The sequence below is a fragment of the Molothrus ater genome, chromosome 6, assembly GCF_012460135.2.
Source record: "Molothrus ater isolate BHLD 08-10-18 breed brown headed cowbird chromosome 6, BPBGC_Mater_1.1, whole genome shotgun sequence".
NCBI lineage: Eukaryota > Metazoa > Chordata > Aves > Passeriformes > Icteridae > Molothrus > Molothrus ater.
The window spans coordinates 45,723,565-45,749,312 of record NC_050483.2 but is presented as its reverse complement, the minus strand read 5'-3'; the positions used below and the strand labels follow the sequence as shown (position 1 = coordinate 45,749,312).

The 25,748-nt window shown below is 38.9% G+C and overlaps 1 protein-coding gene across 2 annotated transcripts in view; it reads right to left on the bottom strand.

Moving 5' to 3' along the window:
- Nucleotides 1–1,462: 1,462 nt before the first annotated feature.
- KCNK13 (potassium two pore domain channel subfamily K member 13) overlaps nt 1,463–25,748 on the bottom strand; it is a 44,869-nt gene continuing 20,583 nt past the window's right edge. The window contains exons 2-3 of one of the 2 annotated variants that reach the window (XM_036384561.2): nt 17,554–17,630; nt 1,463–3,360 (exon numbers count right to left, since the gene is read on the bottom strand). In XM_036384561.2, coding sequence (XP_036240454.1) covers nt 2,468–3,360; nt 17,554–17,630 — 970 coding nt within the window. In that variant the 3' untranslated portion in view covers nt 1,463–2,467. The remainder of the gene's footprint in view (nt 3,361–17,553; nt 17,631–25,748) is intronic. The other variant, XM_036384560.2, reaches the window with a different exon arrangement.

Genomic DNA, 25,748 nt, shown 5'->3' with positions numbered 1-25,748 from the left:
TGCTTGAGTGAGCAGAAGGTCAGGGCTGATCAATGAAAACAGAGCTAGTGTACACCAAAGATCCCTCACAGCCTTGTCAAGTCTCTTGGATAAAGACTATTTATTAGTCCCTTGCTTTTATAACCATAGATGTGTTCGGACTTATTGAAAATAGCTGACAAAGATTCCTCTGTGGTGATGAGAAACCAGCACTGGTTACCAGAAAGAATGGAACAGAGCAACACAGCTGTCTCATGTCTTGAAACCATCTGAAGACCCTCTTAATGACTGCTGAAGCAATGGGTTAAATCCTATACTATTTCTGCTAGTTGGCAGAGAAATACATCAAAAACAATGAGATCTTAGGCTTACAGGCAGTGAACAGAGGTGTTTCTGAATGAATTTGGAAAGAAGGCTACAGAGCAGCACTTCTCTGTTTTTATAGCCAAGTATTTTTATTCAGTGAGATTAAGACAAAGAAGGCCTTGAGATTAAAAAAAAAAGAAAGTGTAACAGTGTAATGGATCTTGGGTATTATAATTTCATCTTAAATAGCTCAGTAGCAATTTTTGCTAAAACATACCCCCCTCCCCAAAAAACCAAACAAAACTGCACTTCTCACAAAACTTAGGTTTGGAGGCTGATTCAGATTTTACATGGATGCAAATGTGAAGGGATACTGCTAAAACTATTCCGTTGCTGCACAGATAGTTGACAGATATCAGAATTTGGATTTCAATTTGAAGATTTCCTTGTAATTGAGAACAGCAGGATTTGACTTAAATCAGGATTTTTACTCCTAATAACATCAAAAGAGCTTGCAATTTTTTCACTAGTTAAGTACATTTGTTGAATATCTTGGGTTAGCTTATTATATTAAAGGATTCCAAGCTTTTGTTTTCAAGTTCAAATATTGATAAAATGAGTATAAAAATGTTATTCTATAATATTAAAAACCTAAGTGAAAGAACTTCAGACCAGAATAAAGAAAAAGAATCAACTCCTAACACAAATGAGACTGAAAAGGCTATCTGCACTGTTCCATATGAGAGAACCACATAATGATGTTCTAAATTTCCTAATATTGCAGTATTCTGAAAGACTTTCCAGCTGTGAGAAAACATTTAGTCCTGATGCATATACTACTCTTTCCAGGAGATGGGGTCCTTTGTGACCAGTTCTGCTTATTTACACTCTTGTATACTGTTTAGCTTTAATGTGTTGCAAGTTTAAAGGAGAGCCAGGAATTCAGCCCAGTCTTCCTTAAATTCTTCCTAGAATTTATGTTAATTTAATTCCTTATTTCTCTAGCTACCCTAATACAAAGGATGATTTCATTGTCATTTAAGATCACTTCTTTTCCTCTTTTCAGGATCTTCTCACTGTTATTATTCTTCTCATTGAAATTTCCTTTCTAGTCATAATGAGCACTCAGAGCATTTCATTGAGAAAACAAGGAATTAAACATTTTCTATTTCCCTAATCAAGACACCTGTCATTATTATCACTGAAAGCCAGGGAAACAGATGAAGAATGACAGAGTTACACGAAAGAGAAAAAGGACACTGCCAAAGTGATTCTGTGATCACAGTCATTTATAATAACACTCTGGATGCTGGCATAGCAATCTAATTGCATACTAAAGCCTGTTGTGTAAACTCAGTTACTAGTTGCATTACAGATGCTGATGCTTCAGTCACAATTGAGCAAATATGAACAGAAATTTGGAAAGTCCTTGATTGCTATTGTGGAATAATTCATACCACTCATCAGTATGTCAATTTTCAATTTAATTTGACATTTTTGAAGCAGAAAGCCACAGTGATTCAACTCTAGAAGAAAAAGTATCCTTGGAAAAGAACCGTGATTTGAAAATGAAGAAAACAAAAGTAGGATAAGTTTTTATTCTATCACTTTTGACAGTATCCTATTATAGGAAAAACTAAATAAATTTTAAAGGCAAAACTCTCTCCCCATTCACACTACAATAGCTCCAGAATATACCTACCAACTTTCATACTATTTTCCATTAAATTAGATCTGCAATATCACAAAGGCTGATTCATCTTTTGGTCTCAGATAAGTCACTTCCAGGAAACAGGCATGATGAGAGTAAGACAGAGAGCTCTAAGCAATCTCTATTAAGAATGTGTTCCATAGACACACTTGGTTTCTTCTCATCCCACAGATTTCTTATCCTGAAATCTGTATGTCACATAATGGAGAACAACAGAACATAGAAATTTTATCTGAAGGCTAAATTAAAATCCTCCTGCAGTAACCTGCTTGAGGAGTTGGGACTGGTACAATGCAAAAACATTAGATGACAGCCCCCAAAAAAGTCAAGAGGTCTTCCATCAGGAGGTATGCTCTTCACATGATCCCACCCTCAGGTGGTGCTCTCTCCCTAGCTATTTCACTTGATTCATGTTGTTTCAATACCTGTTGAAATGGTTCACACTGTTTCACTGCTATTACTGTCATTATTTTACCTATCCACACTTGTCTCTGCCAGTCTGTTATTCATAATTGCTAGGGCTCCTACCCCACCAGAGAATCCGTTTTGTTTTGAGTTAGAGCTTATTTGCCTTGGATACCCATTAGCAGTTTCTGACAGCTGTTTCTGCATGATGGCCAGTGAGACTTTATTGGAGGCCAGGAAGTCTTTCATGGAGATCATCTCCCCTGACAGACGGCGTCCGTCCGTGTCGCTCTCATTGACACCGTCGGTCTCAATGGAGATGTTCCTCCGGCTGCGCACATTTCCCGGCATCACCACGTTCCTCCGTGAACGAAATAATCTTCTTTGGCACCTGTGGCAGCACTTGCAGGCCAATTTCTTTAATATCCAGTTTATGGACTGCTTGATGACAATAGAGATCACATTAAATAAGGAATAGATGCAGCACACCCCCATGAGTATGAAGACAAAGTTGCCAAAGCGGTAAAGGCCTTGGCTCTCATACCTGACGTTCTGGCTACTGACCAGATCACCAAAACCAATGGTGCTGAAGGCCACAAAGCAGAAGTAAAGTGAGTCAAAGTAACTCCACCCTTCAATCGGTGTGTACATTGCAGAGGCACAGCAGGAAATGATGAGGGATGCTACACATAAAATCAGCATTACATAGTACACAGAGGGCTTCCAGCCCGCCAGGCTGTCCACCTCGGAGCTCCCCGAGCCCCGGCGGCCGTTGTGAGGGAGAACCCCTTTCCTCCTCAGCTGTCTCTCGTGGCAGGACTTCATGACGTAAGCTATGACAGTGATCAAGCGCTCCAGGAACAGGTTAAAGAACAAAATGGTCCCTGCACATCCTATAAGGCCGTAAAATATCAGAAAAATTTTGCCTCCAACGGTGGCTGGGGTGGTCATACCAAACCCTGGAAGACAAAAAAGAACAGTTGGAAAAAATAAATCTGTAGGTACCATGTTAGGACTTTCATCACATGCAAGATGGATGAACTGGTGGCAAATCCTTGTGGTACAACTCAGCTTTGAGAAAAAATACATTCTCCCCAGATGTCACCCACTTGTGCTTGACTAAGTCTGAGCTGTAAGGGGAAGGAACACATGCCAGCATTTCCTCCAGAATTAGAATGAAACAAAAAGCAGAACAAAACACATGGACATGAAAAGAGAGTTTAGAGGAGGCCTGAATTTTGGTCTGGTTGCTAGGTTCAATCTTTCTCTCTTTGTGCTTTGGATTGCTTCCAGGCTTTGGGGTTATTGCAGCTGCTTTCTTCTGTCTGATGGTTTCCTGCACCATGGCTCTGTCCCAGAGGGGCCTCTTGCCTTCCAGAGATCCATCTGCACCAAATCTTTGGAACACAAAGTGAAATTTCTCTGAGGCTAACTTGACTCCTGGTGGTAGTGCAGGTGGCACATCACCCAGCACTCAGCACCCACTGTAGCCTGGCTGTGGAAGCCCACACTGGGAGCACACCCCAGGTGACAGCCCCTGACAGGATCATCATGAGTGTCCCAGAAGGAGTTAAAGATGCCCTGCATCTGACTTTGCTGTCTGTCAGTCATTATCAACCCCTTTTAAAATCAGCATTGCTGAAATTTTTCTATTTCTCTGTGTCCCACTCCATAGCTCAAGTCTGCATGTGGATCTTATCAAAAGTCTCCTCTGGTCTGATTCCCTGTAATGGGATTTCTTGGACCAGGGTGCTTCAGTCTACTCTCATATACTTCCCATGCTAAAGCCTGAAAATAGTAATTTTATTTTGGTTAAAGCTGTTGGTAAGATAATCTTGCTTTAATAAGATATTATTAAAGAATAGCAAAATGTCCAGAACATCACTGAGCAAATTGGAGTAACACTCATGACAAATCTTTGCTGGTGTTTTATTAAGATTATTAAAGGACTACATAACTGACCAACTAAGCAAAAACATTTTTGTTGATAGAAGAAAAAAATCACAGGATTTTTTATTTCTCTTTGTAACTATGAGATGCCAAGTATGAAATAAACACATCAGGCTCTGAGAAACAAAGGAAAGTATAGTCAGTATGACACACTTGTACTTCAAAGACATAAAAAGAGCAATGTGAAAAGACCACGTGTCCAACAGTGCCGAAGTGCACCTCTCCTCTCTTCACTGGCAACCTGCTGCCAGCACAGATTCCTCTCTAACACTGGCCCTGCCACACTGTGGAATGTCAGCCCTTACTCTCACCCCTCCAGCCCCACTAACAACAGCTCCAAGCCTGGGCTCTCCAGAGTCTGCACTGCACTTCTGCCTGCATCCACAATCGAACACCAAGTGGCCCTACCAGAGGCTCCAGCCTCCTCATTAAATTTCTGTGCTAGGGAGAGCTGGACTGCAGATCTGTGGTGTGGAAAGCAACATGACAAGTGACAAACCACAGACAAAATGTTCTTCACGACAAGAACTTTTTCCTGTTGTTGCCCTTGGCACTCAAATATTTCCTCTTGCTTTCCACCCTCCCTTTCTGTTCCATGGCTTGATCATAACTACTATAATTATAGTTTTTAATGCTTATTTTCAGTGCAGGCTGGCTTATATGCAAGTCATGACCTCCACCCTGTGGACAGACACAAAAAAACAATGGACAAGGGAAATCTCAGCAGCTGGTGAGATCTGCCCAAAGAAGTTGTGGGGAGGGAAGTGAGGGGCTGTCATGTCCCTGCCATAGCCTTTTCCTTGAAAATGGAAGCAGCTGTATGCTGGGCAGGGATGGAAAGATGAGGAGCCCCTGGCACAGGGTTAACAGCACTTTGGGACTGGCAGGCCTCTCCTAAGCATAAAGCAAATGCCCTAGAAAGAGAAAGGCTCACGCTCCCAGAGGCAGTTTTATGTCTTTGGGCTGCTTCCCACAGGTTCCTCTCGGGATCCTGCCTCTGGCATCATGGCCTGAGCCTGAACTCCTCCAGCTGTTTCTTTAGCTGACTGGATTTTGTTGCTGGGTTTGTCCTGCTACCCACTAGCAAAGGCTTTACAAAGACATTCAATAGGCATTCCAGGGAATCGTGGTGAATTATGAATAAATGACTTAGTGAGCAATTAGAGCACCAATGTGACCCAAAGAGCCCAACAGTGAAGGAGCAAGAAATTACATTGCAGATTGGGAAGCAAATGAAATTGTGAAATCATATAAAAGAGGAAATAAAAGCAGCAGCTGACACTTGGAGACTACTTGAAAGTACAAAATTGCTTCTTGTGATGAAGAAATAAAAAGACACAACTGCAGAAAAAAATGCTGGTGATTTTATGATAGGAGAGAATGCTGATTAAGTTTAGTGATTTTTATTTTACAGGCTGGGTGACATTTCTCGAAAGCACTGTTTCAAGTAGCAATTGAGATTATAGTTAATCAAGTGGAAATCAGATCGTTCTGAGTTGGGAAAATAAAATGTTTTAAAGGTACTAAAAAGTGTTTCAATCAATTGTTTCACATGTCTGCAGTGGCACTATTGACAGAAATGCATGACAAATCCTAACTTCACCAGCCCAGCAATGAAGGCAGCATTCTTAGTAAAAATTTCAGGATCCTATTTTGAAATCGGTATGATACTGATTTGCCTCTGTCCCATGATCCATTGACTTCTATACATCAGTATGATCTTTCTTAATATTCAGCTGAACTGACCAAGTAGATTCCTTAAGCTTCAATTTTTCTCCAAATATTGTGTTTTGGTTTTTTTTACCTATTGCTTAAGCAAGAATTCTGCGGCTTTTTGGTGAATATTCATATTAATTTTGAAGTTCTCTGTAGCAGATCTACTTTATTAGAAGCTGGAGGAAATTTAATTCCAAGTAGAGTCAGCAAAATTTTTCTAAGCACTGCACACCTCCTATGGAAAACAGATCTTTAGATTTTGTTATGGCAGCAAAATTTCTGTTATGAAGTCTGGTGCTGCAAAGCACTCTAAAATTCACCTGTGTGTTCAGATTATATTGTGTGGATATATTAAAAAAAACCAAACACAACTAATAAGGGAAATCACATCAACAGTATAATATAATCACTTGTCATTATTTCTTGAAGTACTGGGTATAAATGGAGAAAAGTGAGCAGCTGTATTTCTTATCAATAGCCAGTTTGATAAGAAGGACTGAGGTCCAACAGGAAGTTCTCCTAAAGCAGAATTCTCCAACAGCAAACAGTGAATAACATCAAGCAATTATTAATCTCAATCTAACAGTAAAAAGATTATACTGAAATCAAACAGAGGAAAAAGGCAAACTGCCTATTCCTGGCCAATATTAGGTAATTTCATCTTTTCTGCTGCAAACTGCTCCAGTGCTACCAGCTGCTGTAAGTGTTTCTCATGGGTCATTATCCACACTCATCTCCCTCTGCCTGGTGACACATAGTTTGGCATTTTGTGTTTTAATTCTGGATGTCCTGACATTCACAGTTACATTAATTAAAACTTCATTTCCTGGTGCAACTGGTGCCATGAAAAAGTATGAGAAATAGTTCATCAGTCCTAATCCCTCAAGAATGAAGCCCGGGGCGCCCCAAATAGTTTGTGAGTAGGGAGACTGGGACAGACATAGAGATTTCACAGTTAATTTTAGATCATGCAATTGGGTCTTTCTATTTTCTGAAAAATATCTCTCTTTTCTGATAGGTCTCATTTCTTTTCTGAATGTGTGCAGTTCACTGCTCCTGCCCTTCCCACAAAGAGGAAGTAGGTAGAAAGAGGGGGCAACAATGAGTCATTGTGATGTTAGAAATATAAATATCAATAAAAACCAGGTTCCAGTTTAGCCTACAATGAGAGCTCTTTGTGATGTGGTGTCTGTACTCCTAATGTAGTTTATTTCTTTTTTTCTGTCAGTTCAGTTTAGACACTCATTGGAGAAATTATTAATTTCCAGTGAAATAGACAATGGATAATAATTGAGGTTCCTGATAGTGTGAACCAAACTAAATAGGACAAAGAGTTTCAACTGCAGTGAAAAAAATCAAGAAAATAGTAATTAGTAAAGAGAAATACAGGAAGACTTAGATACCTGCAAAGATGCTGACCCTCTTTTTTCAGACACATTCTGTACTGAACTTTCTACATAAGGATGTTTTGTGCTTCTAAAAGAGACAGAAGAAATAACTCTAGGAGAAGCTGTACCTCAAAGACTTAGTTGAGAAAATGTCCTGTACTTTGCACTGTTCCAACAGTGTGCAGACACCAATACTTTGGCAAAATTCACTTCTCCCATGATAGCCTCCTCTGGTGCTCGCTGAGCAGGATAAGTACTCCTGACAAGACTACTTCTGCTGGAGTAATTCTCCCCTGTAGAGACTCCTGTAGGAACAGCTAAAGGGCTCTCAAATCTTGTCACATCACTGCCTTCATGACACTGCTATGTCAGCAAGCTTGTAAAAGTGTCCTGTTCCAGAAAGGAAGGAGGACATTAAGTCCTTCCCAGAAAGAGAAGAAAAAGACTCATTTCTGTAAAGACTTCCACTGTATGAGAGGCCACATTGATGGAAGCAGGCATGGTGCTGTCACAGCTACCTGATGGTAACAAACCTGCACTTAGGTCCAATTTCTGATATGAGAAAACATCTTTAGTGTTGTTGATTTTGCTAAGTCTATGCAGAAAAGTGCACACACACACACATGCATGCAGGCACCTCTGATTTCCCATCAGTGGAAGATCAGCATCTGAACTGTGCAGCTGGCTAGTGAGACATACATCCATGCATGTTGTCTTAAACATTAATTTCAACATCTTGATATTGTCTCTTATGAGGAAGGGAGAATGAGCTAGCCATGAAACTTTCCTTTAATGGAAAAATTATTTGACAAAATAATATTTTATCAGGACAGTCTGGGATGTGGTGCCATTTATTTAATTGCCAATGCTGTTTTGTTGTGCAGATGGCTAAGTGGTGGGGAAAGACTCATCCTGCCCTGGGAGGCAGGGACACATGGCTACAACAGCAGTCCTTTGTGCTCTGTGCCTTCTGTTCCCAGATTTGTCTGCCTGAGCAACCTCTGCACCTCCTGCCCAGCATCTCCAGCACTCCAGAGCTGTAAAACCTGGAAATGTCTCCTGGGCTACTTGAGCTGAGTCATAACTGCAGACTGCTGTGATGAGTGCTCAGCTGCTTGGAGACCTGGGACCTGCCCTGAGTGCTGCTGCAGCTGCTTCCATCTGTGTCAGAGTGCACCTGCTGTGCCATGCACAGGCAGGATGAGAGGGATGTAACCTCCTGCAGACCTCCTGGCAGGGTTCAGTCCATTCCAAAAGTGCAAACACAGATGCTGGAACTAATGGTGTAGGATGTCTTGATGAAACTATACATATATGAGATCTTTTTCCCTCTCTAACCTGTTTGGAGACTCATCACAGAGTGCTGACAGCACTCTGGACACTGTGTCAGGGAGGCTGGAGATAATGATTTGAGGACTGCATGGATGCCATGCTTGGTCTGTACCATCACTGGGACAGGAGCCTTGTGTAAGAGCTTGGGCATAACATTTCTTTCCCTCTGAGAAAAGGCTTCTGTAAACCCAACCCTGTGACACAGGTGCAGGTTGGTGTCACACCAAGTGTAAATGGGACTTCAAGGTTAGAAATAGCAAAACCTTGGGCTTTCACTGATTTGTTCTGCAAGGCATAAGAAAAACTGTTTTTGTGTTAATGTGTGAGGCAAAGTCTCTATTTAACAAGCAAAGTTCAGCTCACAGAGAGTCATTGTTAAACCCTCTCTGGAGTGCTGGATGCCTGTTACTGCCCTTCTCTCATCTCACATATGGAAACTGCATGTTCTGCCTTGAACAGAAACCTACCTTAAAAGAAGTTTCCAATGTTAAGAAATTTAAAAGACATAAGCAGAAGGAATGCTAAAGGGACAACATTAAATGAACAATGTCATCAAAAAATCAGTTTCAATAGACATTTTAGTCATTGCAAGATTTTCACATAAGATAAATTATGGAAACCTTGCCATTCTGTTTTATATAGTTTAGGTTATATTTTATTTAAAATTCACACAAGGTCTTCTATAAGAAATGTACACAGCCTTGTTACAGCTTCTGTGTGATCATAAATTCAATCTATAAATGTTTTATGCCTACCTTCATGTTTCTGTTTATAATTTTTATGTAGTTTTTGATGCTGGAGGTGCTAGGTCTAGTGCCTTTCCATCACCCCTAGATAGATTTGTACCTCTGTACAGCTTTCGTGTTACTATCGGGATGGAACAAAGTTCAGTTTTGAAATACCTTATTACTATTTTCAAATTTCATAATTTGTGAACAGTGATTTAAAGGCTTTTATTTAGCTTTAAAACATATAAACATTTATCTAATTAAATAGTGTACCTTGAATATTAAGTACATTTTTTGTATTTAATATTCAATCATATTTTCATTTTAGCATGTTGTATGAAAAGGCACTTGTGCCTGGCTCCAAGACAACCTGAAATCCTGTGCTCAAATGTGCTTAACAGCTTCTGCCTTGGTATGGGCACAGTAATACTGACGAGTGGTAGTTCTGTGGAGAAGGTTCATAACCAAAAAATATACAAAATTACATCTGAGTCAGATATATATACATATATAGAAACCTTCTTTTTTGTTGAATAGAAACATTTCTGTTGAATAGTCTACCTTACTAACAAATAGCAGTAACTTCAAACCATAATTCATCTTGGCAGGATAATAGTTTATCTGAATTGTGAATCCAATTAACACTGTTTCAAGGGTTTGTTTGCAGTCATTCGGTCTGTGTAAACATAATAACCCCAACTATTATGGAATAGGAACATAATACTGTGTACTCATTAAGCTGCAAGTTCATCTACTCTAAAATTTTCCTTTTTAAATCGTACAAAGCTACCTGTATTTCAAGAATTTTCAAAGGTTGATTTAAAATTGCTTATTGTTACTTTATTGCTGACACATACAGCTTTTCTCTGGAATAAAGTTTCAGCATTTCTTCTCATTTAGGGGTAAAACTATGGGAAATAAGGCAGGCTTTTTGGCCCCCTCAGGGGAAAAAACAAGTGCTGCCTGCTTGAATCCTCTTGGTAACCTGAGCTTGGGGACATACTGTTAGCAGCATCTCAGTGTAGCAGATTTTGTAAAATTAAAGCTCTTCTCTGGCTTTATATACCAACAATTTTAAGCAACAATGTCACTTGTGATTCAACTGAAGCAAAAATATCTCAGCTGTGAGTATTAAGCTCAAAAAAGTAAAGAAAAATAAATCTGCAGTATTACAGACTGTAAGGAAGTTGGACACAGATAAGAACTTATTTTTGATAAGTTGAAGAAGGAGTATATGTGCAGGTGTGTTTGTGTGTGATTACATTTTCCTAACCAATTTCAAGCCTTATCTGGATGTCAGAGAGGAAGTTTGGTAGCCATTGCTACCAGAACCACCATATGCCAAGGGCCTCAGCATCACTACTTCCCAGGAAATAAAAACCTCATCCAGAAAATTAGTTTGGCCTGATGCTTGGATACATCAAACTAAAAGATAGACCAAAAGACCATGGCATAAAACCCAGTACAGATACTGCTTTAGTTTCTTGGAGACTGACAGAAAGCCCCAAAAAGTTAAGAAAAATGGGAAAAAAAGTCATAGTACTCAAGCAGGTGCTGCAGGGACTACAAATATGAAGCAAAGCCTGTGAGGTCACAACATGTAGAAAAGGCTGGTGGTATTGTGTGTAATAAGGATTTTGAAATATTCCATATAAAAGCAGAAGCAGATATTAACATTGTAATTAAAATTTAAAAAACTGGCAGATGATGACAGACAACATTATCAGAGATTTCAGTGAATATTCATCATTGGAGAACTGTTTGTGAAGAAATGACAAATCTGAGAGTGGTTGTGATGAGCATATGATGATAAACTTCAACTTTGGTTTTATTAACTCTGAATTTTTTATCCATTAATCTGTGTCTCAAGAGCCAGGAGTTATGAAGAGGACAAAGGCTATCTCTCTTTTTTTTTACATTGTGAAAGCAAAATTTCTTTCTGGGGTGGGAGGTGCTGGTGGATGGACACTTGGGGAAAAAGTGAGAGTTTTTCAAGCAATCATAGATTTACAGAACAGTCTGGGTTGGAAGGGGCTTTCTAAGATCATCTCATCCAGTCCCCCTGTCATGGCCAGGGACACCTTCTGCCAGACCAGTTACTCAACCTGAGTAATGCTGGGCTTCTCCAAAGACTATATCACCTACCAAAAAACCCCATTTTTGGCACCAGGTGCAAAAATGTCAAGACAAACTTAAGATACCATAACGAAGGCAAAAAAAAAAAATCAAAGAGATGTGACAATGGTAGAAAGCACAGTGAATTTTGGCTCAGTGAAAAGAGTAAGTCATTGCTGAAACCTTGTGCTGGCTTCTATCCACACAACAGCAATGTGTGTACCTTTGCTTTTGAAATGTCTGGCTTTTTCAAAATGTAAAAGGACTTGCTGGAGTCCCTGGCCTAAACCTAATGCCTATGTCCCTTCCTATGAGGCTAGAGATGCTCTTTTAGTGACAGTTCTAAAGGTAAATGTCTGTAAGACAAGCATAAATTCAGTGATCAAGCCTACTCACATGATTTTAACAGGTCCAAACATTTATGTAAAACAGGGAGGCCATTTGTAAAATATGACAGGGAGGCTCAACACTCTGCTACTCCAAATCCTCCACAGTAACTTTGGCTTGCTGTTTAAATGTTGTGCCATTGCAAATGTAAAAACACCCACAACACAATAGCTATTTCAAGGGCTGAATCTCTTTTCACCTATCTGGGTGATGATCAGTCCTGCTCTCTGTGCATAAAACATATCCAGTGTCTCAGCATTTGCCTCACCCACACAAACAGTTAAACAAGGACAGAATAGGCATGCAGAGGTGGGAAGAACTGAATGAGATTGTGAGATTATAGCAAGATGCTAAGGAGTAGTTAAAAGCTACAGAGATAGGCATTTTCTGATAAAACTGAACAGTGATGGACTATGGGCATCCCAAAATGAGACAGTGGCTAAGGTAGGAAGGGACCTCTGGAGACTGGCCAGTCCAGCCCCCTTGCTCAGCAGGTGCCCAGTTGGATGGGAATTCATCTAGAGTTAACAGTGACCTCTGGCTTTCCAGTCAGATATTTATAGGTTTGTGGAAATAAAAATCATACCTTAATGATGCCTGGAAACAGAAGTGTTCATACATGCAAAGATAAAACTGCAGTGAATCCTTTCAGAGGTAAAATTGTGAAACTGTTTCTGAAACACTTTTGATTAAAGCTTAAATGGCCCATTAATAGATTTTGACATCTTTATTTGAAGATCTTTATTTAAATTATTTATTTCAAGAGATCTTTCTTCACTTTCTCTCTGCTTTAAGAGATTTTTCTCTGCAAGTGGCTTAACTGAGTTAACAGCATTTGTTTTGTGAGCTATCGCTGCACTGCTTTTGGAAGTGCAAGCCATTCTAGAGAAGCTCTCCTCTCTGCCTGAGGTATCTGCATATCTGCAGCTACTATTTCCAACAAAATATTTGAGAGCCTCCAGGGAAAGTGAGCCCTTCTCTGATGATGATCCCTGAATGGAAATGATAAGGCTGAAAAATACAAGAGTAAAAACTTTGTGGGTGAAATTATGGCTGAACTTCTAAGAGGTTACACGCACTCTGGAGTGCAGCACAGTGTGCTGCTCATTTTCTTGAAGCCTGAAGGTTGTGTCCTGGCCTTCATGCTAAGGAACAGGGACTTCAGAAAGGCCCATCTTTTCAAACATCAGTGTTTAAAGAAGGAAACACATTTTAAAATTCACAAAGAGAAATTTATCACAAGAATCATCCTAGAGATTTCAGATTATTTTGGAAGATAGCTTTTCCCAGTCTTTGGGAAGCTGTTAAACCCAGAAGCAGGAAGGTTCAGTGGTTGGCAGCTTATATACAACACTCAGTTTTGTGAATACCCTTTTCACAGATGTGGCCTGGTTTACTTGATACTGTTAATGCTCATCAGTCAAATAACTAAACTTAATTAAATTGTTTTTCACACTCTGCTTATGAAAATACTGAAGCTGAGAAAGCTTTTACTAAATATGTTTATCCAAAACCACAGTTGTATTGCCTCTTTAATTCATTGAGTATTCTTCCAGAGGAAGAAAAAATGCCCAATTTACTCCTAATACAATCTACTTGTAAATTTTAAAACCCTTGAAAAAATGACAAAATAAAGTCCTGGCTCTTCATAGAAGTTTTGAAGATGCCACTTGTACTAGTAATAGGTTTAAGGGCTTCAAACCTCATAGTTCACAGTACTTATTGCACAGCTGAACAGAATATTTTGCTTTGGAAAAGAAGAACATAATTAAATAATAGGATTTCTGAGGACTCTTAAGTGTCCAGTGACTAACTGTGTAAGTTTTGAGGCCATTTATCAAGTCCTTTCCGGACTAGAAGGACTCTGTGCTGTCTTTTGTCTCTCTATAATGGCTTCCTGGAAGCCAAGTCCAAAACAGTTTGCCATACATGAAAAGGCAAGAATGCTTTGATACAGCGTATAATGTACATACTGAAAAATAGGTACAAAACCCTATGCTACAAAGGATTCTCTTCTAAAATAAAAACTTGTTAGTGAAGTACTTGAAGAGACAGAGTCTATCAGACTTGTGAAAGAAAGGTTTTTGAACTATACAGAAAAAAATCATTTAGACAGGAGCTGAAGAAATTAATGCTTTCAAAGTCACAGCGACTTTTCTAACAGGTAGAGAAATAAGTCACATTCTCCAAATGAGTTTTAAATGAAGAAGAAAAGATTATACTTTTATGTGAAGTTTTGAAAAAAATCTCAATATATACGAGGAAGAATGATGCAGACAGAGAAAAAATAACCCTTTTTCAGCAGCAGAGGCAGACCACAGCTGCCAAACTCCCACAAGTGCAAAAGATAGGAAAAAACCCTAAAACTAAAACCACACCAGACTGTTGTCAGCAGTATAACATGACTTAAGCATATATTAACATAAGAATGTTGAATGACCAAATTAGGTGGTCCAGTGCAAAAGTATTTTGTCAAATAACAAAAGGATTAAAAAAATTGGCTAGTAATTATTCCAAAGTACTCTGCTTCATCAAGGCTATTAGAGCTCCTGGGGTGCTGATACTTTAATGAAACCTGGTGGTCAACCATGGTTGACCTGGTGACGCGATATTTTGCTGTGTGCTGTATTGCTACCTTCCAGGACCTTTGGGAACACACGTAAATATGTATCACACATACTGGATTTGACAAAACCAACCACTGTCCTTTCCTTTCTGGCCTCCTATGAAATGAAAATTGGCTAAAGTACTTTTTGCTCAATGTATTTATAAGTGTGTGAATATATATATATATTTGTACATATTTAAAGATGTGATTTTAAAGTTTGACTTTGAATAAAATTTTGCTTTTGAAGTGTCACAATGAATGTTTTCTAAAAAATGGTTAAAGAAAAACTAGCAAAAACATAAAACCAGCCACCAGCTGTTTTGCAGTCCCAAGAGTTACGGTTTGCTTACAAACATGACAGTAATATTCTTTACCAGATGTATGTCTGGGTTTGCTAAAATTTGTTTTTATATACTCTTGATATCTTTATGGCTTCATGATTTATCTTTCTCAAAAGCATTGCTAATAGTTCTCCTAACAGAAGAACAGGAGTGACAAGCTTTAGGTAATTTAAATGACCACTTGAGAGGGGGATCTCTGCAAACTTCATGAAGTTCAGCAAGGCCCAGTGCAGGTCACAGGGATCCCAAGCAACAGCCTGGGCAGAGAATAGTTGGACATTAACCCTGGGGAGAAAGACCTGGTGGTGTTTGTGGATTAAAAGCTCAACATGACCCGGTGACATGTGCTTGCAGTCCAGAAAGGCAACCAGATCCCAGGCTGCACCAAAACACGCGTAACCAGCAGGTTGAGGGAGGTGCTTCTGCCTCTCTGCTCTTGTGAGATCCCACCTGGAATTCTGTGCCCAGCTCTGTGGTCCCCACACAAGAAAGACATGGACCTGATGGAATGAGCCCAGAGGAGAGCCATTAAGTTGATCACTGGGCTGGAACACCTCTTCTGGGAAAACAGGATGAGAGAGTTGGGGTGGTTCAGCCTGGAGAAGAAAAGGTTCTGGGGAGACCTTACAGCACCTCCCAGTACCTAAAGGGGGCCTACAAGAAAGCTGGAGAGGGACTTTTCAAAAGAGAATATAGGGATGGGACATGGAGGAAAGGCCTCAAACTGAAGGAGAGCAGGTTTATATTAGATATTAGGAAGAAATGCTTTCCTATAAAGGGTGGCGAGACACTGGACAGGTTACCCAGAGAAGTTGTGGACTCTCCATTCCTGGAAATATTCAGGGCCAGGCTGGATGGGGCTTTGAGCAACCTGGTCTAGTGAAAACTGTCTTGTCCCATGGCAGGGGGATCAGAACTAGATGAGCTTTAAGATAATTTCCAACCAAAATCATTCAGTGATTCTATGAAATGATAAATCCTCTAATTAAGAAATAAAGCATCCAATGTTGTCAATTATTAAAAAGCATTTAGAGTATCTAGTGCAAAATCAAACATAAAATCCATCCTTGTTTGAACATTTAATGGCTATTCTGGTAGAGCATGCATAGTTCAGGGAAAGAAGAATGAAGATGTTTTCATGACTGAATAGCAAATTAAACCCCATCCATCTGAATGAATGTGCACTGACAGATGAGGATATTAAGATGCCCTGCCATCCCAAAGAGTTTTCTTTTGTGTAAGATCTGTTATTGCCCATATAACACCAATGTTAAGATGTCACCAAACAGAAGATCTGAATATACTTGAACATTTGGCTAGCAATGGCAGCTGTTCCATGTGCATGTTAGAGCCAATTCATGTTCTCTTCCTTCCATCCTCTGATCTGCAATTTTCAATATCAAGACCTTTTCAACATCCATTTACAAGACTCACAACTGACAACCTAATGTTTAAAGCTGAAGATGTCTTAGCAGACCTACTGAAAACTGAACTCACAAAATTCTGACACCTGGATTCAAGAAGCACCTCAGGAACTGGTCCAGCTGCTTGACCACCCATGAGTCATTGCCACATACCCCACATAGTATTTGGCAGTGCAGAAGGCCCAGCAATACCTTCACCTCCTTCCCAAATCCTGGTAGGGGTGCAGCCCATAGATTATCTGGTTAGAACTTCACTGAGCAGGTGAGCTTATTGGAAGTCACATTAATTTCCATTTCCATGTCTAGCAAACTTGTCTTGAAAAAGACAAGTGGTGGACAAAGGGTCACAAGCAGAGAAGATACCTTCTAACATCCACATCAAAGGACTGTGCATGCTGAGGGTGTACAGGGGGAATGGACTGATGACTTTGACAAGGCTGGCGTTCCCAGATAGCATCACCTCCTGCTGCTGTTGGAATGGTTAGGGGACCAGGGGACCATTGATCTGGCTTTGCTGGGAATTTTTTTAGTTTTTATAGGAACTTTGCTTCCCTGCTAGCTCTGTCAGGATTTCTGTTATTCCAGCTCTGCTGCACATTCTGTCCTTTCTCCCTCCTATCTTATCCTTTCATTTTGGGTTAGATGCCATGTTTTCTGTTGTGTTCCTTAGCAAAAATTCAAGATTAGAAAATCCTTTTAACCTTGCTTCATTACTTAAAAAAGCATGTATATTAGAAAATAACTACTATGAAACTTAGAAACGTCTCATTAATCAGCTTCCAGCATTTCATAGAGATTAAAAATGACATACTTACTGACACAATAAAAAACAAAGACATGAGGGAGGCTGGGCTACTGACATCATGCACATGATTGAATTTTGGGTACCTCCTCCCAAACAAGTTTTGATGTGAGAACCAATCTGTTCTCATAAAATTATTAAGGGATATTAGCAAACCAGATTAACTTTACTGCATGCCAATTTAAATTTGAGAACAAGATTCTGTGGCTAAAAATATATTCTTTGAATGGCAAATTACTGTATTTTCTCCCTACATTATTAGGGTACATATTTCTCTTCAACACAAAATAATCATGACTACATGTATTTCAGTTTTATTTACAACTCAATTATGAAAACACAGAGTGCTCTGTAGATTTACCTCCTACATGTCTTGCCACAGCTGAGGCCTTGGAGCTTGTGGGGAAGAGGATGTGCAGTTCTTCCACTCTTGTCTTTCTACAAAACATTCACAATTTCAGTTTAAGACACTGCCATTTTACTTGGAACCATTGCATCTGAGGAGATCTCTGATGATTCAGGCAAAGACAGCATTCACTTTGCAGCCCATTCAACACATGGAATTATTTTTTTTCAGGGATGTTGTTCACCTCAGGTTCACTGAAAACATCAATGCTTACAGTATATTACTTTTGGTACATTAGAAAATGCAACTTTAAAAAACCCCAAAATTCCACCTTTTATATATCACCATAAAAAGCACCCTTTTAAGGAGACTGTATAATTATGCTTCTTTTAGTACAATTTAATATTGCTTTATTTGTTCTACTCAGTAAAATCTGAGGTTTTATTATGGTATCCCCCAATTAATTTTATTTTAAATAGGCTGAAGTGACTGTTTTTAAACTCAGCAGTGTGAGGGCAGGTAATTCAGCATAGCCACAACTTACTGATGTGAGCAGGAGTGAGGAAATGGCAGATTTATTCCAGTGCTGTATGAGTAAGCACATGCCAACACAGCCTGCTCAAGGATCAGGTCTGCCTCAACACAATGGTACCAACTGGTAGAGCATAGATGTCTCTAAAAATGAAATGTGCTTTACTGCTTTGGCTTGTAAAATGTGAACACATTATTTTAAAACTCCTGCATTCCCCATTTGACACAGCCTTTTGCAGCAGTGCTCTCTTTAGAGTGAGCCAAAGCACACAGTGCTGCCTGTACTGATCCCCAAGAGCTGGGTCAGGCACACAAACAATTCAACAGGCTGAACAAAAGTAAAACCTTAAACCATGGGTTCACTGCTTTGACTAGGAAGGCATCTTGTGAGTAAGTTTTTCTGACCACTGCACTAGCTAAGGAAAATCTAGGTTCCCACTACTGTTTCCATAAGCTTCTCTTCCAAGATTTACACACCTGGTGTGTATTTTCCAAGTCTCTCTAAAGCCCATGCTCAACATGACCAATAGGAATTCACATTCAGTTTGAGAAGCTATCATATAGTCCCATTCCACCATGTTTATTAGACATCTGCCAAACACACTTCCTTTCTAATTTGTATTTGGTCATGAGAACAGCAATAGCTGTAGGAACAGTAATAATATAACTCCGTCCTATTAAGATAAATTAGGGGTAATGCACACTAAATAAGAAAATGAAGGTATTATTACCATTGATGGGGGGCAGACTCAAGGATTTTGAAGCCTCAATGAGCTTGAAACAGAAACAGCTATTATACATCTGAGTTTAAAAGCTGACTTTTATCTCCAGTTCTTTTACAACTGTATTTAGTAGTGTAAGATGGACAAGTCCATGTATGCCACCATGCCTCAGCTTTGTAACTTTTCCATGACCACAGCAGTGAGCCAGAAAGCTCATTGAAAGCAAGGTAACAGGTATGTATGGCAATGCTACTGCTGGAAGCCTGCGACAGTGTTTTTCCTCTGTGTCCTCCAGTTTGTCTTTTCCTGCTGTCCTGGTCTCTCCTGTGGATACTGGTGCAGGGAAACCAGGAGTGCAATACTGCTGCTTCCATCCCAAAGGCCACCTGGACAATCAGATAATTGATTTTTCTTATTTTAATAATCCATCCGATTGCTGTTTCCTTTCTTTTCCCAGATCCAAGATAAAGTTTAGATTAGCTTGCTTGCCTGCTTTATTTGTCCTTAGGCACTTCACTGGCACAAGTCCAAGCCATTCAGGAGGAGAGGGAGGACATTCCACAAATAGTCTTCTTTGGGACACTTTCTGGGATCAGCATTGTCTAATCTTGTTCAGATTAGATTCCATCCACCTCTGCTTTATATGATGGCAGTTCAGCTAAATCAACCTTTTTTCAAGTATGGCAAATTATTCACTTTTTAACAAACTCAAGTAAGACAAAAATCTCCTGGGATCTTATTCAGCCAAACCTTATTCACATGCAGCTTTGAGTTTCATGCTTTATTTATTTCTAAGACAAGAAATTGACTGCAAAGATTAACAAGAACTTATCCTGAAATTTGCAAGGAGGTCTATCATATAATATTTTATTTATTCTTCTATTTCCCAGAGGATAGAATAAAGCTGTTTTAAGAAGTTATAGTTAAATAGTCATTGACAGTTTATATTTCACTGCATTTTTTCAATAAAGGATGATTTTATCCAAGTCAAACTCCAATAAATTGAACTAAATTACATCAGGAACCGATCCACATCTTCAGGTCTCCAAACATCTCCCATCATCATTAAACAGACACAGTAAAAGTCTGCTAACAGCTTATAGAAACCTGAGACAGATTTTTAAGTAGATGTGATTCTACCTGAAGAAAACATTCAGATCTCCTGCTCCTATTTTTTCCTCTTCTCACATTTGATACCGGTATAATTTGCTAGAAATCAACAATCGCACATTCTTCATGTTTTAAGATTCTCCTCCCTACTATTTATGTGCAGGTAAACTAACTGGAACACTGCAAGGGATAATTACAGCTCTGTACACAAAATACAGAAAGAACAAGATTTCACTTCAAAGCAGATGCACAGCACATGCACACCCACAGATGAAGTGCTGTGTTTAGCATCCTGTATAAAATGCAATATTGACACCAATAATTAAGAAATAATTGCTAACACTTCCCACTGCAGAGCAAGTGAACAGTTCCATCAATGTAAGCTTGGTCTTGTCAATTTAAAGTAACAAGATGCAGGAAATTGCCACATTTACTATTAATAGAAAGTTAAGCAACTCTTCATGGGCAATGGATACTTTTGAGTTCTTTTCACACATTCTAAAATTTCTCTTTTTCTGACAAAACCTTCCCCTCCCTTCCAGGATGAATCCCACTAAGTGTCAACAAGCAATATTGTACTGCTATGAAGGGATGCTTGGGTTTAGCTTGACAGAGAGAAATCAAAGCCTTTCAATGGAATGTGCGCAGATGGTGTGTGGCTTATGCCTTGAAAAAAGTGAAGTCAGGAAGCATGAACTTGAGCTTTTTAGAAAGAAAAGCAGTTGTTGATGGCATGTGCAGCTAAGAGGCAGGTGTGCAATGTACACAGTGAGGTGGAGTCTCAAAGACAGACTTCCTGCTGAGCTTCTCACCAAAATATGAATGACTAAAAATATTGTCACTTCTTTCAAAAACTTGCATATTTGCTTAGTTTATCCTATGGTGAGGAACTTCAGGCTTGAAGCTGTGACAAATTGCAGTGCATGACTCTTTGCTTCAAGAAAGGAATCAACCAATGGATGGCCATTCAATCCCACTGATAATTCTTCTCTGCACTTTAATTACAATGGATGGATCTGACATTTTCTTTCAGTGATACAGAAGTCTGATCTTCTGTGCTCTTTATTTTTTTTCCTGGTTTAAACCAATCCTGATAGAGTTATAATTGGTTCTCTCAGAGATAACTTTTGTCTCTACAATACAAATCAAAACCAACTCAAAGATTTATTTTTCTTCATTGTTAGTTACACAGTCATAGACTACTGAAAGTGAGAAAAACAAGAAGAAGAAAGCATTTCAGTAATTGCCATCTGTAGCTCTTTGGAGGATATTTTTAGTTAGCTTGCAGTTAGAGAAAGTGAGTTCTGCTTTTACATCTGGGCAGATGCCTGGGCAGCAATATACAATGTCATAATATTTTGGCTGCAAATACTACAAAAGTGATGATTTAAAAATATTTCTATTAAATGATCACCATGTCTGCTACAATAATGTGTTTATCAGCATATGGAGTGGTAATTTAAGTCTAGAGTAAAACATTAGACTAACATTTTTTCTATTATTTAGAAAAATATGTTTTATGTTCTATGTTTTAGAAGCTGGAGACAAATACCTGCCACAGAGCATATTCTCAATGTAGTTTGATGCAGAGATATATGGGAGGAGTCACTTTTCCCCTGTGTATCACATGAAGTTCAGAAAACATGACAAATAAAAAAAAGCAAAAACTATTAATGTCTGAAAGGAAACACATTATGTAAGATTGGAGATTATGTTTAAAGCAACAAAACTGTTTATAGTCATTTACTTGGAATTATATCAATATTCTTGCTGTCAATACTTCTTGACATGGGAAAGTAATGAAATTTTTAGCAGGAAAAAGAACCCCTTCTTCATAAATTATAAATGAATGAATCTGTCAATGCTGATGGACAAATTCTGCCATAACTCCAACAGCTGAAACAAAACAAACACTGAAAGTCTAAGCTAGTCAAATTATACAAACCCAACTGCTAGACTAGCTGTATCTAAAAATCACTTTCCTGTTTCTCATGCAGGCACAAAAGGATCACAGCCCCCTGCTTTTTCATAGCCTCTAGGCTTTTCTTAGCAAACAAATCTTATGATACCCTATTATTTCCATTACTTTTTCCTAAAAAATTTATCTTCTCTCTCTACTCTTTGTATATAGCTTGAAGCAAGAAAGACAAAGCAAAAACTTGACCAAGGGCGAGAAACCTGGTCTCTGTAACATACTTCAGGTGTCTTACTGAAGAAAAAAAGACAAAGTGCAAAAAAAAACAAGCAATGAAGCAGGATATTAAAGACAATCTGTCAAAACAAATATTTCAGTGACCCCACGTTACTTATTCTCAAACCAGGTGAGGCACAGAATTTCCAAAATATTTCCTAATAATTTTAAACCTTTATGGGGCATCTTAAAAACCCATTCCATTAGTTCAAGTGTACAAAACCCCCTGCATTTGGAGTAAAGTCTTGGCTTGCTGAACTCAATGACAAAGAATCACTTAGAAAACTGCAGAAGCCAAAGAAATGATGATTCACAAGGCTTTCACATTGGTATTTGCTTGTACTTTTCATAGCTCAAACTCAAATATTATATTCCATTGGAATGGAAATGGGATGTATATTCTATTGTGGTTAAACTGACTCTCACTGCAGTTATATTAGATAATTGTTTGCCTAATTTGGCAGATGTTTATAAAACTAAGACAGAGGAAAACCAAAGTCTATCAGCTAGTGGTAAAACTTTGACTCCCTTTTCTTTTAACAACTTACAGCACTAATTCCTTGACTAAACAGATGTACCAGGAGTATAAAACAAGTGCTTATCAGAAAAGCATATTAAAGTAGTAAAAGCAACAAAAACACTTCAACTCCTAGCATCTAACAAATTGATCCTATTGGCTGACCTCTAATTGACTTCCCATGGACCAGTTACTCTACATGTGACTGCACACCCACAGCTAAAGCTGCCCTGTGCTGCTGCAGTGGGGGCAGAAAGGATGAACTGCAAAAGGCCATCAACAGCAATGGCCTCACATCTTCCTGGCCTTTCCCAGACAGCCAGCCTCCCTAACAAGGCAGCATGTTAACCCTGCAGCCCAGTCCAGGTTTGTTGGCCACTTGTGTGCTGTTCCCCAGGTTAGCACCACCCAAGTACTTCTGCCCTTCTGAGAGAGGCCCAGGCACTGACAGTCAGACACTCTGCCTGCTGCACAGTGCTACTGGAGTGTTTGGTTTCCCAGGGAATATAGATATGGCATTTTGGTGTTTGCATGCCCAACATGGTGTTTCCCACCTCTGAAAATAACCAGCTAACCAGTCTTTGTAAAGGGAAGGACTGCTTCCAGTTGCCTGTGAGACAATATGTCTATATCAATTAGAGAGCAGTTTAGTCCCCAAAGCATAGCTATTTACACAGCTTATGAAATGATTGACTTTATTTTTATACATTCTCATCCACCATATACAGATGTTCACACAGGAAAGTTTTACACCATTGTCACTCCTTTCCTGTGCCTTTGTAACTCCATCACAAAAAATCTGTTTACACTGGGGAAACACAATGGTGAGTCAGACACCAAGACAGAAAATTAAGTGACATATAGATCTGCTATCAACAATAGATTTAAAACTTTGCACAAGTGACTCAATACCTAGAAAACAAAATAAGCATTTTCTCAAGGTTGACAAAAACTGGAGGAAAACACCAAAATCTCCAAATAATTTCAATAGCCTAGCTGAGTAATAAGCTACATAGTATTTCAGCTACATTACTTTTATATTATGTAGAAAAATATGAAAAGATTTAATATTCTGAAAGCTACATGTTGGACATAGCTTTTCTGTTAAAATAAAGTTACATGGTATTCCTGAATTTAAAATAGGATTCTTATTATATCAAGATTTCTAACTCACTGAAATTATTAAATTGGCTAAAATGTAACATGCAGTAGGATCTACATAACATCTAACAAAATATCCCTCATTGACTCATAAAATAATCAAGAGTCTTTTCCTGTGCAAGAACTACATCTTATTAGAAGAGATGCTACATAGGTGCCTCTTCTGCTTGTGACTGAGCATGTAAGTTCTCTCAGCATCTGCAACTGTAGTTCATCTCCCACTCCACCTGGCACAATTAAAACCTTGTATGGAAATAATAGGCAATTATTCACAAAACTTTTAATTGTCTTGCCCATAACCTAACAGACAACCCACGTAATCTTCTAGACCACTGCTGATTCAAAACCACAATCTGATATCTCATGATTAATAAAATTCCCAATTTTTTCCCTGATATTTATCTTATACTTTTTCTTACTTAATATTAGTCCATTACTATTAATCATGCTTTTTCATGTTAACTAAATCCACTCTTCCCGTAAGGTTATGTTTTCAAATACCTGTAGATTGTCACCAGTTTATCTTGGACTACAAACAAGCTACTACATAACAGACTCTTACCATGCAATTAATATTTGCCTTTTTTAAATCCTGTCGCCTATTCACACCTCGACCTGCTGGAAATCAGTGAAGCTCTCCCTTAAGCTCTCTTTATTTGGGAATAATTTTGTTTACAATAGCAAAAAAATTAGTCAAAAAGCTCTGTGTGTTTACCCAGATGAAGTTGTGAGAAAGCACTTCAGGGCCCCAAAAGCCTCTTCCACTCTGGCCAGGTGTGTGAGGAGCTGGTTGGGGCTGGTTGAAGAGGGGACCTGCCCCAGCTCAGTGCCCACTCTGGCACCATTTGTCTCTCCTCTCCCTGGCTCTGGACAGGGATGGTGGCAGAGGATCTGTTTGCTCCCCTGCCAAACCCTGTGCAGCCCTCTGGTATCCAAACAAGCTTCTAGGAGGCTTCAAGAGGCATCAGCCTGAGGGTTTTCTATAGAGGCTCTGTTCTAGAGAGGCAGTACAATGGTTGCTGGCACTACCCCACCACCTAAATGAGGGAGGCAGAGCTCCTAACTGCAGACATATGCAGAGCAAGGAAAATGACATCTTTCCCCCACTTCCTTCACAAAACTCTGTGAAGTGACTAAGCAATAACTGAGTTTTCTGGTTTCTAGAAGTACAGTGGAAATACATAACTTGACTTGCAAAAAACAATTGTATTTTCCTTGGTGCTAAAGCATTTATCATGAGGACATGCCATTAGTGCTTCTAGCAGTTGTGACTCAGAGAGGGAAGGGAACTGTTGGGTTCTATTTTAAAGAAAATACTTCCTTAGAAAAGTGTGGGCTTATTTTTAGAAGTCTGTAAAAGTCACTTTGATTCCTCAGAGTTCTTTCAAAATTACTGGAATGTGTGATGCATTCATACCTACAATAATCACATTAGGATATTTGTTAGGAAACTCATGCTTAATAAATACTGTTATTTGCTCTAAAACTCGATTTCCATTGATGTTCATGTTCTGAACAATGATCTATTAGAGTTAACTCAGGGCAGCTCTAACAACTACTTAGGAGAAAAGTCTGTATGTAGGCCCCTGTTAAAGCCTGTGGTGACTCCAAAATCCAGAGTTTCAGTGGTAAACAGGCAGTAAATTTATCCCTCCAAATATCCTGTGTTATAGATTAAATGGAATTTTTTCAGTGTTTTTTCAGATAAAGACAGATTCATTTAAAACTTTATTTCTAAGCATCTATTCTAAACCACCATTCATATTTATGTGCTACAATGACTATCAAGGGCTACTTAGACTGTAGCCTTTCTGATTTCATTATATACTCTATACAAAATTAAAAGGCATACCAAGTGCTAAAATGGCAATAATACAAAGTATAGAGAGGCTGAGTTAATTTTATCACTAGCAATTTTGCTGTTACTATGGCAAGTGTGAAAGCTTTCCCATTACTTAAGGCAGGATTTTGCAGTGCT